Source organism: Vicugna pacos, chromosome 9 (genome assembly GCF_048564905.1).
Source record: "Vicugna pacos chromosome 9, VicPac4, whole genome shotgun sequence".
Taxonomy (NCBI): domain Eukaryota; kingdom Metazoa; phylum Chordata; class Mammalia; order Artiodactyla; family Camelidae; genus Vicugna; species Vicugna pacos.
This window is the reverse complement of record NC_132995.1, coordinates 5,456,298-5,472,699: the sequence shown is the minus strand read 5'-3', so window position 1 is coordinate 5,472,699 and position 16,402 is coordinate 5,456,298. Positions and strand designations below refer to the sequence as shown.

General features: G+C 54.8%; 1 protein-coding gene and 1 long non-coding RNA gene across 2 annotated transcripts; one reads left to right on the top strand and one right to left on the bottom strand.

The window, feature by feature from the left end:
- Window positions 1-6,588: 6,588 nt before the first annotated feature.
- On the bottom strand, window positions 6,589-7,081 carry LOC140698366 (uncharacterized). Its single transcript, XR_012076113.1, has 3 exons — window positions 6,972-7,081; window positions 6,816-6,875; window positions 6,589-6,690 (listed from the first exon to the last, which is right to left on the bottom strand). It is a non-coding gene; the product is annotated as an uncharacterized lncRNA (long non-coding RNA).
- Window positions 7,082-11,597: 4,516 nt separating this feature from the next.
- Window positions 11,598-15,891, top strand: ACP4 (acid phosphatase 4). The gene is made up of 11 exons (XM_006208418.3): window positions 11,598-11,708; window positions 11,778-11,882; window positions 11,956-12,042; window positions 12,835-12,981; window positions 13,283-13,381; window positions 13,490-13,585; window positions 14,297-14,429; window positions 14,512-14,594; window positions 15,091-15,215; window positions 15,455-15,633; window positions 15,709-15,891. Exons 1-11 carry the CDS (start codon window positions 11,598-11,600, stop codon window positions 15,822-15,824), a joined length of 1,281 nt encoding a protein of 426 aa, XP_006208480.2. The 3' UTR covers window positions 15,825-15,891.
- Window positions 15,892-16,402: the final 511 nt, after the last annotated feature.

The window sequence follows — 16,402 nt, the reverse complement described above, 5'->3', positions numbered from 1 at the left end:
GCCCCTTTTCATGGCTCACGACTCCATCCTCAGTCTACAAAGCCCGCAGGTAGCGTCTTCCAATCTCTCTCTTCCTCCTTCTTCCACGTATCAGGATGCTGGTGACTATAATGGGCTGACCTGGATAATCCAGGACCATTTCCCTCTTTTAGGGTCGTCTGACTAGCAGTCTTCATTCTAGCCTTCATTCCCCTTTGCCATATAAGGTGACTTCCGCACAGGTTCCGGGAATTAGGCCATGGACACATTTGGGGCCATGAATCTCCCTACTACAGTGGGCGTGGAGTTCCCTACTCACACTCATCCATCCATTTATTCAGCAATATTCTTTGAGCACCTACTATGTGCCAGGCATAGTCTCTACCCACCCCCACGGGGCCCCAGAGGGGTCCTTCTAAACCCACTGTTGACCCTACCCCTCTTCTGCTCACACACCTCCCATGGCTCCCCAGTGGCACTGGACAAAGTTCCAGGGCGAAAACCCCGACTTCTATGGAATTTCTCCATTCCAGCATGGGGGCAGGGGAGAGGGGTGAAGACAATTAAACAAAGTCAAAAATGAAAACCAATACATGATCATCAGTGCTACGGCGGGGAAAAGAGGAGGGTTGAGAGGAGAGCAAGTGATGAGGGGGGCCGCTGTCAGACACTTGGAAGAGGGGACCTTGAGCAGAGATCTGAATGATATGAGGCTGACTAGGAGGGTGCGTGGGAAAGGGCATCCTAGGCAGGGGGCACAGCGAGTGCAAAGGCCTGAAGGCGGGAGTGTGACGGACGGTTAAGGAACAGCGGGGAGTGATGGGGATCCCTTGGGCAGATCCTATATGGAGGTTAGCTTTTAACCTCATCTTCCTGCTGGTCTGTCTCCAGACCATTGGATGTAAAAGCAAATATTTCCTGAGGCCTCCTGAGCACCTGGTCCTAAGCTGGGGGGTACTGGGGACATAGATATGAGTCAACCCTCCGGGTGGCTCCCAGGCTGGCACAGGAGACAAGGCACAGACAGTTCCAATCTGGAGAGACTAAAGGGATCAGTGGAAGGGAAAGAGGCTGTAGGAGGACTCTGACTGGAAAAGTCAGGGAGGGCTTCCTGGAGGAGGGGAACATTTGCCTTGGGAATTGATGTCTGAGTTTGCCATCTGGAGATGGGAATACATGCATTTGTTCATTTATTTTATGAACACACCATGAGGCAGTGTGGGTTGGTTGTTCAAAGGTGATTCATTCATTTATTCATTCAATATGTATTTGTTTAGGCAAAATCATCCAACGGTTAAGACTTCAGATCCTGGAGTCAGTCAACCTGGATTCTTTTCTCAGTTGTTTCATTTACATGATGGCTCAGTTATGTAAGTTTGCCTCTGCTTTCCCCCTTGATAAAATGAGGACAGCAAGAGTACCATCCTCACAGGGTTCTTGGAAGAATGAATGAACATGGTGCATGTGAAGGTCATAGAACACTGCTAACACTTAGTTCCTGCCCTTGGCTTAGCTCGAGCCCCGTCTCAGAGACCCAACATTCAATGAAGGTTATATTTGATTAGTTTAGTCAGGTGAGCAGTAGTCAGAGAAGGGTTTCTGGGGATGGTGGCCCTCATTTGGGTTTTGAAGCATGAGTAGGAGTTTGTTGGCCAAAGTGATAGGGCAAAGTGGTCCAGAATGAGGAAATAGCATGGACAAAGGCTGAGTGTGTGCATGTGTGTATGAAACCATGTGACTTGTTCTAGGAACTCCAGAGCAGAAGAAAGGGAAGTGGTAAGCTAGGCAGCTGGTGATTGGGTGGGGCCACCACAGGGAGGGCAGCAAATGCCAGGCTAAAGGGCTCAGACCTTATCCTGGGGCGGTGGGGGGAGGGAGGGGTGATGGGAAGACAGCCCCCAGGCCAACAAGCTAATCCTTTAGGCCACAGATGGGGAGAGTGAGGCTCATGCTCAGACCCTGTGTGGTGGCCCCTCTGACTTCTCTCCACTTGTGAGCTGCCCACACCTCCCCATCTCGGGTCCTCGAGGGGAGACGAGGCTGCCAGCTCCTGCTCAGACACCCTGGAAGACGCCTGCCTCCCACTCATTGGTGAGCTCAGGACAACGAGGGAACAGAACGTGTAAGCTGAGGTCTGAGAACAGAGCAGGACCCCCTGTGTTCCCATCCCAGGTGTGAGTGCAAATCCAGGCTGGGTCTCTGCTTTGCCTGCTTTGATTTTGAGCAAGTGCCTGTCCCTTGCTGAGCCTCAGATTCTCTGTCTGAAAGGTGGAGCTGGTAAGAGAAGCCGTCTCGCGGGGCTTAGCACAACCAGGACCAGCAGTCCTTGAAGGATACAGGTTTCCTGAGAGAATGCAGGAGGACAGCAGGGGTGAAGGGCATGGAACTGGAGCGACAGGCTAGTTCTGGGAATGGTTTGATGCGATGATGTGATGATAAGGACAGGGTAAGGGGTGCAGGGGAGAGTGGGCCAGACCACCCAGGGTCTCCACCCCAGCCTGAGAGGCTGGGACTTTGGCCAGGGGTACTGGGGAGCCATGGGAGGCCTGTGAGCAGGGGAAGGGGCAGGTCCACTCTGGAGCCGTGGCTCAGATGGACTGGAGGGGATGACTGGAGGCAGGGAGGACCAGGAGGAGGCTGAGAGTCCAGCCAGGTGAGGTGGAGGCCAGAGCTGGGCCAGGGTGATGCGGACAGAGTGGAGGGGGCAGGGCAGAGGGATCAGAGTGAGACTGTGGGAGGTGAGGGGAAGGATGGGGAGGGCCAGCTCCCCAGATGTGGGTAGATGGTGAGGCCATCCCTGAGATGGAGGACCAGAAGTTTGAGGGGATGGGAATTGCTAACCTGGAGACCTGTGGGTCCCCACAGCACCATTCAGCCCACGGAGGACCCTTCAGAGACTTGGCAGCCGTCACCTGCCGGAGCCCTGTGCCCACTGGGGTCTGCCCTCTTCCTCCCCTACTCCCTGGCCGCCCTCACCTCCTCCCTCCTGGAGGCGGTCAGCCACAGCCTGGTGATCCAAGTGGCAGGACCTCTCCTGCCTTCCCCTCTGTCGGTCACCTGGTTCGGCCACCAGGCCCTGACCGATGCCGCCTTCACCATCCTCCTGCCTCTGACCCTCACCTGGACTCACTCCGGCTGGCCCCTGGGTGACACCTTCTGCCACCTGGATCCCGGCCTCGCCTTCCTCACCTTCTAGGCCAGCGGCTGCCTGCTGACCCACACGGCCACCGACCACTACACCCCTGTGCTCCAGCCCACCTGGGCGCTGAACCACCGCGCCGCCCGGAGGGCAGATTTCTGGGGCGGTGGGTTCTGGCTCTTTCTGCTGGTCCTGGGCACGCCAGCCCTGACAGCCCTGGGGAGCCAGGTGAACAGAGTGGACCCTTATAACAGGACAGCAAGGGAGAGGCTCAGCCCGGTGGGGAGCCTCCACACCCACCCTCCCGCCCTGCACTGAGTCAGCTGGTGTTTGGCTTTTTTAGGGAGCAGTGCATCTTCCACGGCCTCCCAAAGGCCAGGCTGGGGATGCCCTGGGCCACAGGGGCCATGCTGCTTCTCTGCTCGATCCCCTTCCACCTGCTGCTTCTGTTGCTGTGGTTGGGGACGCAAGAGGCCGGGCTAGACATGACGGAGGTTTGTGTGCTGCTGAGACCCCTGGGGCTCGCCTGGTGGGGGCCAGTGGCTGCCTCAACCCTCTGCTCTACATGTGCGGGGACCAAGCCTTCAGGCAGCGCCTGTGCAGGGCCCTCTGGTCCTGCCAAGGTTGGGGGGAGTCTGAGGAGGAGGAGATGGGTGGGATCAGATACCTAGGACGAAGCCCCAGGCAACCTGTGAGGACCTGAAGGGAAATTCCTGGGTGGCTGGGGACATTTTGGGGGATGGGAAGGGGTGTCTGCTATTTCCTCAAACTTCGGAGACGGTGAGATGCTGAGAGAGAGCGAGGTGTAGAGAGGGGGGAGGCCACAAGAGAGAAGGGACAGGGACCCAGAGAGAAAGCAGGCAAAGTGGAAGAAGAGATGCCCAGGGGGTCAAACAGGCGCCAACACAGATGTGATGGAGTCACAGAGACGCGGTGGCAGATGGAGGCCAAGGTGGGGAGAGGAGATGAGGGACAGGTCAGGCTTGGGGAGGGACCAGGTGGGAGACGAGGCAGAAAAAGATACAAAGACCCAGCAGGAGATGGAGACAGAACTAGTCTCCAACTGAACAAGAGGAGAACGAGTGGGGAGAGACAGACAGACGGACATGGACCTGGATCTAAAGACAGGATAGACAGGGGATAGGAATTTGGAACGAGGGTGACCAACCATCCCAGTTATCCCGGGATAGAGCAATACAATAGCTGGAAGTTGGGACTTTCAGAGCTAAACCCGGGAAAGCCTCTTGCGCAGCGGGATGCCTTCGTCCCTGTAGGCAGAACTGATTAACAGGCCAGCACTTGGGCTACCGGATTTTCTGAGTCCCCAGGACACCAGTCATTTGTCTTCTCTGGCTGCCTTTTGAAATATGCACACGCCCCTTAGCCATCCCTCCGGTGCCCCCTGCCCCTGGGAAATGCTGTTTGTCATCGTTGGATTTCAAACTGCCAAACGTTTCCAAACTAAAGGTTAATTTTTGCTCCATGTTCTGAGTCGTTTGATGTATCCATGGAGCTACCTCAGAAATGCACTGAGCTCCAAGGGGAAGAATCTATCTCTCCCATCTTTGGAAAACGCATTACAGTGATGCCTCTTGACCTGTCTGTGCATTAGAATCTCTGGGGGAGCTTTTAAAATCCAATCGATGTCCATGCCCCATCCCCAGGCTTCGTGGTTTAAGTGGCCCAGGGCTCTGAGAATTTCAAAAGCTCCCCAGGGATTCCCACAGGCAGCGGGCTAAGCACCGTCCATCTTCAAGTGCCTGTGGTTGTGCAAATGCAACCTTGAGTGCTCCCAGGGGACTGAAAACCCCAGCATGAAATGGCTGAAAACACTGGAGGTGGGTGTGGGGAGGAGGGACGCAAAGACCGACTTCTTTGTCTGTGTTTATTTGTTTTACAAACATGAATAGCCAAGACCCAAGCTTGGGGTCCAGCAGGAGTCAGATCCTATTCTGTGCACTCCCACCCTCATGCTTCCAGTCACAGCCAGGAAGGGTGGGAGGGAAGGTAGTGGGGGTGGAGGAGGGCAGGAGAGGCAAGCAGCCTCTATCTGATTATAGGAAGTCTTCCAGGGGTAGCTGACAAAACAGAAGTGGGAAAGGGCACTTCAGACTGTGAGCCACAGCATGTGCAAAGGCACTGGGGTGGTTTATCCCCCCACTACCTCTCACTTATATGTTGTTAAGGATATACCACACAGGGGGTGTAGGAGGTGGATGAAATTTTTTTAAAAAAGATTGGAGGGCATCAGGTCACACGCAGTTTCCAATGCCCTGCTGAGAGGCTGGGACTCATCCCAGAGGGGCTGTGGGGAGCTGTGAGCCGAAAAGGACAGGTCAGCTCTGCTTGAAGATCGACTCCTGTGAGGACTAGGGGACAGAGATAGGGGGCAGGGCTATTGTCCAGGGAGAGAGAAAGGTCTGGGAGAGGGGACGAAGCCTCAAGGACCCCTCTGTTGCCCTTGACTCAGAATTCTGCTTTTGGGGAAACCAACTTCCCTGCTGGAGCCCGGCAGGCCAACTTCTGTCTGGGAACATGGTCAACCACCGCCCCCATGTGGTTACTCTTAGTTTTGCAACCAAGGTCTCCTATAAGTAAGACTATCTTCTAAATCAGACTGCTTTTGAGAATTAGAGGTTGCTGTTGTCAATTATGCTGAAACAACTGGCTCCAAATATTTGTAACCTGCAAACCAAGGTTATATTGAGACTATAAATATGTTTCTAATTAGAATTTGCTAGGCCTTTCCTGGGAAACCAGGATGTTCAGTGACCCTACTCAGAGGCTGCCTTTTCAGCTCTTGAGTTGAAATGAAACTGTTTATCTGATGAGAAAGTGGATGAAGCTCAACCAAAGGCTGGGGTGTCACCCAGGGCACTTCACCCACTGGGAGGGGAGATAAGGAGTGGGTAGGAGGTGGCTAGTGAGGGAACAGGTAATTGACTGTGTGTCTGGAGGTCTGGATACTTCTATAGTAAGAAGCATTTATGGTGGGTATTGAAGGCAGCATAGGAGTTTTCTAAGAAAAGAGGAAGATGTGTGGATACAATATAGCAATGAAGATGGCAACCAGAGACCCTGTGCAGCTTGAAAATTCTATTCACATCTTTGATCTCAGGCTGTCCTTGCTATGGCCTTTGGCCAAGATTAAGGAACAAATCTGAAGTACACAGCAGCTGTCTTGGCACCAGGTGGTGAATCAGCCCTGCTCTTTCTCCTCTCTGTGCTCTTGCACCCAAAGTTGGACTGTCTTTCTCCTCTCTGAATGTTCCTGACAGATTCCTACTCATCCCTCAAAACTGAACTCAGATTCTGGGCTCTAGCCTCCAACCTGAGAGCCCCAGCCATTTGCCCCTACTTTCCCCAGACCCAGGAGTCCAGGCCTCCTCTCTCTGACCCAGACGCCTGGCCCTCAGACAGAGCTGGCCCGAGGCTGTGTGCCTGCTAGGGTGGGGAGATGGAGCAGGATGTGCTGATTCAGTTACATTTATTTGGTCTCAGAGGCCAGAGCCATGGTCCAGGAAGAGGCGGGGCTCTTGGATCAGGGATCTTGTGTCTTCTCATTGCTGAGCCTAAGAGAGGAAAAGAGACAGAGAGATACACAGAAACATGGGAGAGAAAGAGACAGCCAATATGGTAAAATGAAGACCAAATCAACGGAGCTCCAGCCTACCCCCTCTGCCCTCTTCCCACTCACCTTGTTGAAGAAGTAAATGGAGGCGAGGATGGTGAATACGGCTATGGCCAGGGTCACATTCTAGGTGGAGGGGTCAGAGGTCAGGTCCCGTTCCCTCTCTTCCCTCCCCCTGACCCCTGCCCGGGGCCTCCCTCCCCCTGCTGGGCCCCTCCTCACTTCCTGAAAGTTCATGGCCATGGGTTTCAGCTGAAGAGCTGCTTGACCTCCCTTTCCCTTTCCTGGACCTCTCAGCCGGGGAAGGAAGGTCTGTCAGCAGAACCTGAGAGGGGGGTTGCCCGGGAGACCAGAATGGCAGCCATGGCGATGAGAGAAGGGCATTCTGGGTAGAGGGGACCCTGGGGCAGAGGCTTGGGTGAAGGGGCATGCAGACTGTCACAGGGGGATATCTGAACTCGGGATGGGACATTTGAGATCAGAGAGCTCAAACCTGCAACCCTACACTGAAGTGTTTGTCCTCCCTCCCCACCACCACTGTGGAGGGTGCTGGGGAGCCATGGGAGGCCTGGGAGCAGGGGAGGGAGGGGGTCAGGTCTGGGTGCCAGAAATATCTCAGAGCAGGCGGAGGCTGGAGGCCAGCAGAGCAGGTGAAGTGGCCTGGGCAAAATTTCCTCCAGTACAAGATGGAGAGACGTAGCAGTGATTCAACTGAGCATCCCAGAGCCTGGCCGCCAGTTCTGGGGGCAGGAGCAGCAGTTATAACAGTAGGAATCGTGGCAAAGGCAGCAGCTTCCTGATCTCTGGGCCACAGGGACAGTGACACGCCTTGTCTCCCACAGCCCTCCAGCGGTCCCTGACTTCTGCTCAGCCAGCCCTCCTGACAGTTTTGTAGACACCTATGTTTCTTTCTGTCCATCACACCTTTAGAACTAACTTCCAGGTTACCCGAAATACAGAGGGCAGCAGAGCAAGGGCAGTCTGCCCTCCTTTTCCGCAGTTCCATCTCTGCATGGAGTGCTAAAATTTTGAGTCTCAAGAGGTGCACATTCCCAGCTGAGGTTGATCAAGGTGATGCTTCTCTGCTCTCTGGCTTTAGCTCTTCAGCAGAGGGAGGTCCAGAGGCCGGAGACTGGAGCAGGTGGTGCTCAGTGAGGAGCTCCTGCTCTGGGGCCAGTGGGATGGGTTTGAATCCCAGCTCTGGCACCTGCGAGTGGGGTGGCCTTAGGCAAATTTCCTAGTTTGTAAAATAAAATTAAAAAAAGGAATCTACCAGAATGAGTATTTTTTTAGGATTTAAGATTATAATCCATGTGATACACACACACACACAGACACACACATTTCCCCCAGCAGCAATGATTCCGTTTTTGCTAATCCCGCATTCCCAGTGACTTTATACAACGCAAATCTTGGAAAGGATAAGAATCGCCTATTACCTTTGGGCACCAACTAGAAAATTCCAGAAGGCAAGACATTCAACAGGGCAGCTGGCATGGTCTCTCCAAGTCCTTGTCCCAAAACAAAACAAAATCAAAGCAAGTGGACTCGCTATATTTAAACAAATGCATAAGAGACATATGGCCAGATTTGGTGGGTGACCATGAACTGGGTCCTGGTTTGGATAAACCAGCTGTAAAAGATATTTGGGGAGATATCAGGGACCTCTGAAAGGAGTGGGTATAGATGAGGTGAAAGTGTTATTGACACAAAAATGAGGAGATTGTTACAGAATTGCACGTGAGTTATGATCTCACTTGTGTAAAAAAAGTACACATATGGAAAAAATGTGCATTTAAAAATCTGGAAGGGTGTTCTTTCTCAGCATTGCAGCAGGAAGCAGCAGACGCAGCTCAAAAGGATTTAATTGGAGAGAGTCCAATGCAGGGTCCATGCTCAGAGGTGGCAGGACAGTGCAGCACTGGGCTTAGCAAAATCGGGGAGCTGTGACCACCCAGCTGGGGTTGAACTGAGTCCCCCAAAAAGACTGGTTTGAGTTTTCATCCCTGTTACCTGCGAATGTGACTTTATTTGGAAATAGGGTCTTTGTGGATGTAAATCAAGTTAAGATCCGGTCATAACTGGTGTCCCAGAAGAGACCCAGAAACAGACACACGGAGAAGGCCATGTGACCACAAAGTCCGGACTGATGCTTCTATAAGCCAAGGGTTGTCAGTAACACCGGAAGCTGGGGACGGCAGGGAATAGCTCCTTCCTTGCAGCCCTCAGAAGGGACCAACCCTGCCGACACCTTGAGTTTTTCTTTTCTTTTTTCTTTTTTGGTTTGTTTATTATTGTTGTATTTTTAGCAATAGGATTTTTTTGGTGGGGGGAGGTAACTAGGTTTATTTATTTATTTATTAATGGAGGTACTGGGGATTGAACCCAGGACCTTGTGCATGCTAAGCACTCGCTCTACCACTGAGCTATACCCTCCTTCTCCCCATCCCCCTCTTCTGAGACCTTGATTTTGAAATTCTGGCCTCCAAAACTGGGAGACGATAGTTTCTGGTGTCTAAGCCAGCCAGCTTGTGGTCATTTATTAGCAGATCAATACACACCCCTAGGGATCAAGGGGCAGGGAGAGATCCATGTCACCAGAACCTCAAGGGTCAGGGGCCCCAGAGGAAGCTACGCTACCGCCAGGGCCCCGCATCCTTGGAGCTCCTGCTTCCATCACTGGCTGACCCCAGCAGGGGCCCCGAGAGCAGGGGGGCCAGGACACAGCTGAAGACAGAGGCTTCCTCTAGGGCACAGAGCAGGACGAGGAAGGGTGAGAAGTGGGTAAGAGGGGTGTGGAAAGCCACTCGTGTTTTCCTGTGTGGTGAGCTGAATAATGGCCGCAAGCTGCCCACACCCTAATCTCCAGAACTTCTGAGTATTTCCCTCTCGTGGCTTAAGGGACATTGCAGAGGTGATTACGTCAAAGACCTTGCGAGATGGGGCTTATCTTACTTAGTCCGTTCAGGCTGCTATAACACAATACCGCAGACGAGGTGGCTTATAAAAGACACCAATATATTTCTTACAGTTCTGAAGGCTGGAAGTCCAAGATCAAGGCACTGGCAGATCCGGTGCCTGGTGAGAGCCTGGCTCATCGATGGCCAATTTCTCAATGTGCCCTCATGAGGTGGAAGAGGCCAGGGAGCTCCTGGGTTCTCTGTTATAAGGGCACTAATTCCACTCATGAGGGCTCCACCCTCCTGACTTAATCACCTCCCAAAGGTCCCACCTCCTAATACCACCACCTTGGAGGTTAGGGTTTCAACATACGAATTTGAGGGGGACTCAGGAAGTGGGCTGACAAGATATCTTTTTAAAAAATTGAAGTATAGTCAATTTACAATGTTGTGTCAATTTCTGGTGTACAGCATAATGTTTCAGTCATACATGTACATACACATATGCCTTTTCATATTCTTTTCCATTATAGATTACTACAAGGTATTGGATATATTTCTCTGTGCTACAAGGTACAAAATTGTCACCTATTTTATATACAGTAGTTAGTATCTGCAAATCTGGAACTCCCATTTTATGCCTTCCCGCCCCACCCTTTCTCCCCTGGTAACCATGAATTTGTTTTCTATGACAAGACATCTTTATTTATTTAAAGAACATTACCATGCAGCCAGCCTCCCTAACCCTAACCCAAAGAGTCTCACCTCCTGCTCTTCAGGTCCCATGAAGTCCCCTCCCTCGTGGAACAGGGCTGACCTGTATGAGCAGCAGAACGTGGTGGAAATGGCAGAGGGTGATTTCTGAGGTAAGGCTATAAAAGACATTGCTATCTCTTGGCTCAGTCATTCTGGGGGAAGCTGGTGGCCATGCTGTGAGGAGGCTCAAGCAGCCCTACAGGAGGCACATGTGGTTGGGGGCTGAGGCCTCCAGCCAACAGCCACACCGGTAAGCCTGGAAGTGGCTCTTCCAGCCCCAGTCGAGTTTTCACGTGACTGCAGCCCACGTGAGTCATGTGACTCACCCAGCTAAGGCACTCCCAAAGTCCTGGCCCACAAAAAACTGTGAGGCATAATTAATGGCTACTGTCCTAACCCACTAAACTTTAGAGAAATTTGTTTCCTGGCATCAATAACTAACGCTATTGAGCAGTCACTCTGCGAAAGCCTGTTTTAAAGGCTGAATGTATTTGAACTCATTCATCCTCAGAGCACCTCTTTGAGGTACAGACTGTGCTTCCATTTCATGAGTGAGGCAAATACAACACTGAGAGGTGCAGCAACTTGCCCAAAGTCACACAGCTTATAAATGCCAAAGCTGGGATTTGAACCCAGCCTGTCCAACTCCATGGTGTAGGGGTCCGATCGCTGGGCCACGTGGGTTCGCCAGTTGCTGGTGGCTCGGGAAGAAGACAGAATCACCAGGAGGCCCAAGAGAGCCTCAAAGAGCCCCAGTATTTAAGGGGTGTGAAAAAGAACCAACTCAGCGGTGATGGGTGGCATGGGGAGGGAGGAGTCTAGAATGTGGGGCAGGGGCAGGGGTCTCTCCCTCCCTCTATGCCCAGTTTAAGGGCACCCAGGTTCAAATCCCAGCTTTGCTGCTCACTAGCGTGTTCCCGTGGGCGAATTACTGAACCGCGCTGTGCTTCGCTTTCTCCATCTGAGCAATGGAGAGGGTGATGATCAGACAGACGATTCCTGGGGTTGCGGTAAAGATGAAGTGGGTTACTCCAAGGGTTAATCCAAGGCTGACAAAGGCCCCGGGGGATCGGGCTCCAGGGGGAGGCATGCTGGGACCTGCTCTCCTGGGGGGGGTGGCTCAGGCCGGGTAATGAGCAGGTGGGGCTGCGGCACAGACAGCGGGCTGAGCTCAGCGTCTGGCTGTGTGGAAATGGCCGGGCCAGGGTTTCGGGGCCACCCCACAGGACCCCTCCTGCTGCTGCTGCCGCTGCTGCTGCCGCCCCAGGCTCTGACGGAAGGACCCCTGGTCTTCGTGGCTGTGGTGAGATGCCCCACCCCGGCCCGGCCCCTCACATCCCCCAGGTCAGCCCTGACCAGGTCCCTTCCCCAGGTCTTCCGCCATGGCGACCGGGCCCCGCTGGCCTCTTATCCCACCGACCCGCACAAGGAGGTTGCATCCACCCTGTGGCCGCGTGGCCTGGGCCAGCTGACCGGGGTGAGAAGCTGGGGATGGGGACAAGGGGTGGGGCTGGGTGGGGAGGGGTCTGCTGAGTCTTCCCTGTCCCCAGGAGGGGGTCCGCCAGCAGCTGGAGCTGGGCCGCTTCCTGAGGAGCCGCTATGAGGCCTTTCTGAGCCCCGAATATCAGCGGGAGGAGGTACCGCCGTGTTGGCCCCCCTCTGATCCCCACTGCCTGCAGTGCTTCCCATGGCCTCCACCTCAGGCCTTGGACCCCCATCAACCTCACCTGCACCTTACGTCTGATCTCTGACTCCTAAGCCATTGACCAACCCACACAGCACTGACTCCACCTCAACCTGAGTCACATCTGACCTCTGACCTCCATCAACTCTGACTTCATTTTATGCTGGCCTCCACCTCTGTTTTCTGACTCCCACCAACTCCAGCCAGACCCTCTGACCTTTGACTCTGGAACCTGACTGATTCTGTCTTTGACCCTCGTAGATTCTACTTGCCCTCCTGACTTCAACCTTTGACCTCTACCTTTCATCAAATCTGACTTTTCTTTCCTATCTTTTCCAGTGTCTCCTGACAGATCTCCAATTAGGATCATTCCTCCTGATCTCTGACCTCTGGTCCCAGATAGCTGTGTACTGAACTCTGACCCCATGATCTCTGGCCCGCCCTCCTCATCTTGACCTCTACCTTCCTCCAGCAATTCTGATCTTTCATTGACTTGACTGATCTCCTTAATCCTCGATGTCCACTCAACTTCTGACCCCCAACCCAACAGCTCCCGACCCTGACCTCTGACCCTTGACCCCAAATTCCCACATTGAAGGCCAGACCCTTGAACCTGCCCTGAGTTTTGACCCCTAACACCTGACCTTTGACCCTGAACTGAATCTGAAGCTTTTGGTTTGCTGCTACAGCTGACCTCTGACCCCAGCCATGGTCCCCTGGCCTGCCCTCTCCCCACCCCACCCAGGTGTACATTCGCAGCACAGACTTTGACCGGACGCTGGAGAGCGCTCAGGCCAACCTCGCGGGGCTGTTCCCTGAGGCCGCCCCAGGGCGCTCGGAGGCCACCTGGAAGCCCATCCCTGTGCACACGGTGCCGGTTGCTGAGGACAAGGTCAGGGGGCTGGATAGAACCTGAAGGTGGCAGGGATGGAGAGAGAGACAGGGACCCTGAGATGGAGAGGGCCAGCAGCTCAGAGAGGAGGCTCAGGGCCTGGCTGGGTGGCTCCTGAGAACCAGAGCAGCAAGACCTTCCCGGGGGCAGAGCTGTCCTGATGGGGTGAGCTGCTAACCCCACACTGCGCAGCCAGACCTGGGATTGACAGCGGACCACAAGCAGGGCCCCACAGCTCCGACTCCCCCGGTTTCCGTCGGGCCTAGTCGCGCTGCTGCCCCTCTGAACTTGTTTCCTCTAGCTGCTAAGGTTCCCCATGCGCAGCTGTCCCCGATACCATGAACTACTGAGGGAGGCCACTGAGGCCACCGAGTACCAGACCGCCCTAGAGGGCTGGACGGTGAGCAGGGTCTGCGTGGTGGGGCGGGGGCGGGGCCGGCTGGGCGGGGCCTGCGCGATGAGAAGGGGAGCGGAGGTCTGCTGGCCTCACCCAGCTCCGTGTTTCCAGGACTTCTTGACCCGCCTGGAGAACTTCACCGGGCTATCGCTGGTTGGGGAGCCGCTACGCAGGGCGTGGAAGGTTCTGGACACTCTGATTTGCCAGGTGGGCCCCTGCCCACCCACCAAGTCATTAAGGGCACCTGGATTCCAATCCCAGCGTTGCCGCTCACTACCCGTATTCCCTCAGAAAAGTCACCTACCTTTAGTGCCTCAGCTGTCCCACCCGTACACTTGGTTTGCTGTGAAGCTCGAAACGGGTTAGTTCACGTGATGAGTTTAGAAATGCGCCCGGCACACAGTGAGGCCCGCAGGAAGGTTTGGCGCTGTGTTTGCAATTCCACCTCCCCAGTTTTGCAATCGGAAAAACGCCTGAAACCAAAGCTTGGGTGGCAGGAGCTGACCTGAAGTGGTGTGATGCTGGTAGTCCTCCTTACCCCACTTTATGGGAATGGTCCTAATTGCACGGTGGGAGTAGCAACGTGCATGTGTAAAGCGGCTGCCCTAGGTCCCACTGGATGTGTTATGAGGTAGACGGTGTCCTCACCGTGGCTCTTTCTAAAACCCCAAAGGTCTGAATTCTGAAACAGCTCTAGCCCCAAGGGTTTCAGATAAGGGCTTCTGGACTGTGGAATGATGGTCATTACTCTGGTTCATTCATGAGCGCTCATGCCCACACCATATTTTCTTACCAGACCTAGCCCGTGAGGGGTTCAGGTAGGGGCTGATGGGGGAGCATGGGCACTGGGAGGGCCTGAGGAGAACAGGGAGAGCTCAGGACGTCGTGGTCACGTTTCCCCTCCCTGTCTCTCCCCAGCAAGCCCACGGTCTTCCCCTTCCATCCTGGGCCTCCCCAGATGTCCTGCAGACGCTAGCCCGGATCTCAGCTTTGGATATTGGGGCCCATGTGGGCCCACCCCGGGCAGCAGAGAAGGCCCAGCTGACTGGGGGTGAGGCGTGGGGCGGGGAGGCTGGGAGGCCAAGGCACCTTGCTCTGGGGAGTTCTTAGCACTGTATCTTGCTTCCTCTCAGGAGTCCTGCTGGATGCCATCCTTGCCAACTTCTCACGAGTCCAGCGCTTGGGGCTGCCACTCAAGATGGTGATGTATTCAGCTGTGAGTCTTCGGGAAGGGTGGCAGTGCCACATGGTCACCAGGATAGGAGGGTGGCGATCTGGGTGAGGAAGAGCTGGTGGTCCCAAAGGAACCTCAGCCTAATGCCTGGAGTAACTCCCATCTCCAAACCATGCTCTCAGACCATATCACTAGAGGTATGGAATCCAGAAGGTGGGAGGTGATGGTGTTATGGACAAGAATTCAGCTATTCTGAAAGGACAGGCTCTTTCATTGAGCTGTCCAATCATATTTCGTGTCTATGTGACCAATCTTTATTAAATGACCACCTGTAACTGGTGGCTCCCTCCAGGGTTCAGAGGTGTACGCGTGTGTGTGTGTGTGTGTCTCCCTCCAGGGTGCAGAGGTGTGCGTGTGTGTGCACGCGCACGTGCGCGTTTATTCGTAAGGGGTCTAAGGGACATCTGGATGCACAAGTTTAGAGTTCAGGAGAGGGGAGATGTCAGGAGCCCTGTCTCAGCCCTGGATCCGCCTGCAGCACGACAGCACTCTGCTGGCCCTCCAGGGGGCCCTGGGTCTCTATGATGGGCACACACCCCCTTATGCTGCCTGCCTCGGCTTTGAGTTCCGGAAGAGCCTCGGGGACCCGGAGGACAACGCAGGGTGAGGAGGGGGTGGTGCTCCAGAGTGGGTGGGACAGAACTCTCATGAGGAGGGCTGGGATGCCAGGTGCAGGGCGTGGCCTGCAGGGGGAACTTCCAGGGAGGGTGCTGGTGGCATCAGGGGGTTGACAAGTAGGAATCAAGAGCCCGGTTCTCCATCTAGCTACCCTCCTCCAGGTTTAAAGTCAGCAGAGGGGAAGGCAAGGGGCCTGGGTACCACCACCTCTTCTCTCCCTCCAGGAATGTCACCGTCTCCCTTTTCTACCGAAACGACTCTGCTGGCCTGCCCTTGACCCTCAGCCTCCCCGGGTGCCCAGCCCCCTGCCCACTAGGCCGTTTCCACCAGCTGACAGCCCCTGCCCGGCCCCCGGCCAAGGGGATCCCCTGCCATGGCTCCCAGAAGCCTGCCACTCCTGCAGGTGATGGCCCTCGGGGCTGGGGGGGCAGCAGGGGGTGCACGTCTCGAGATTCACACCCCCGTGTTCTCCCCACAGCCACCACAGTGCCCCTGCTGGCTGGGGCTGTGGCCGTGCTGGCAGCACTCAGCGTGGGGCTGGGTCTGCTGGCCTGGAGACCAGGCTGCCTGCGGGCCTGGGGGGGCCCCGTGTGAGCCAGATCGGGCACCACCCCTTCCCCACAACACACACTGGATCCCAACACATCTGTTCGTCACCTGCTGCTCTGGCTTCTGTGACTTACTGTGTGCGTCGGGGGAAGGCAGGGAGGGCTGCCTGGCCTGAAAGCCACGGGCAGTTGAGCGTGTGCATGTTGTGACACATGTGCCGGTACATGAGTCTGCGTACACGTGCATGTACATATACGTGTGCGCTCCTGCACTGATGTGCAGTGTTTCCACACACACATTTGCACATCCATGCACGTTTGTGTGCGTGGTACATGCACACTGGTACCTGTCTAAGCCTGCCTGCCTGGGGAGTTGCGTGACAGTCACAGGGCCCCAGGAATACCCTCTGCACTTCCGGGTCCTGGGGAAACCTCTTGTTTATAGATACACAGAAGACCCAAAGAAAGTTCTAGTTGATTCCTCTACCCTACTGCTGTCAGCAGTCCTTCCCTCAGCAGACTGCTGGGATGGCTAAGGAGATGGGAACACCACTGGGGGTGCTGTCCATCTGTGCCTGGGGACCCTGGCTCTCCTTCCAGCTCCACACCGGAACCCAGCCAAAC

Excerpts from the sequence above, each read along its gene's own strand:
- ACP4 (XM_006208418.3), top strand. The coding sequence starts at position 11,598 with ATGGCCGGGCCAGGGTTTCGGGGCCACCCCACAGGACCCCTCCTGCTG. Across the intron at positions 13,586-14,296 it reads TGGACACTCTGATTTGCCAG|CAAGCCCACGGTCTTCCCCT; the intron begins GTGGGCCCCTGC and ends GTCTCTCCCCAG. Across the intron at positions 15,634-15,708 it reads GAAGCCTGCCACTCCTGCAG|CCACCACAGTGCCCCTGCTG; the intron begins GTGATGGCCCTC and ends TTCTCCCCACAG.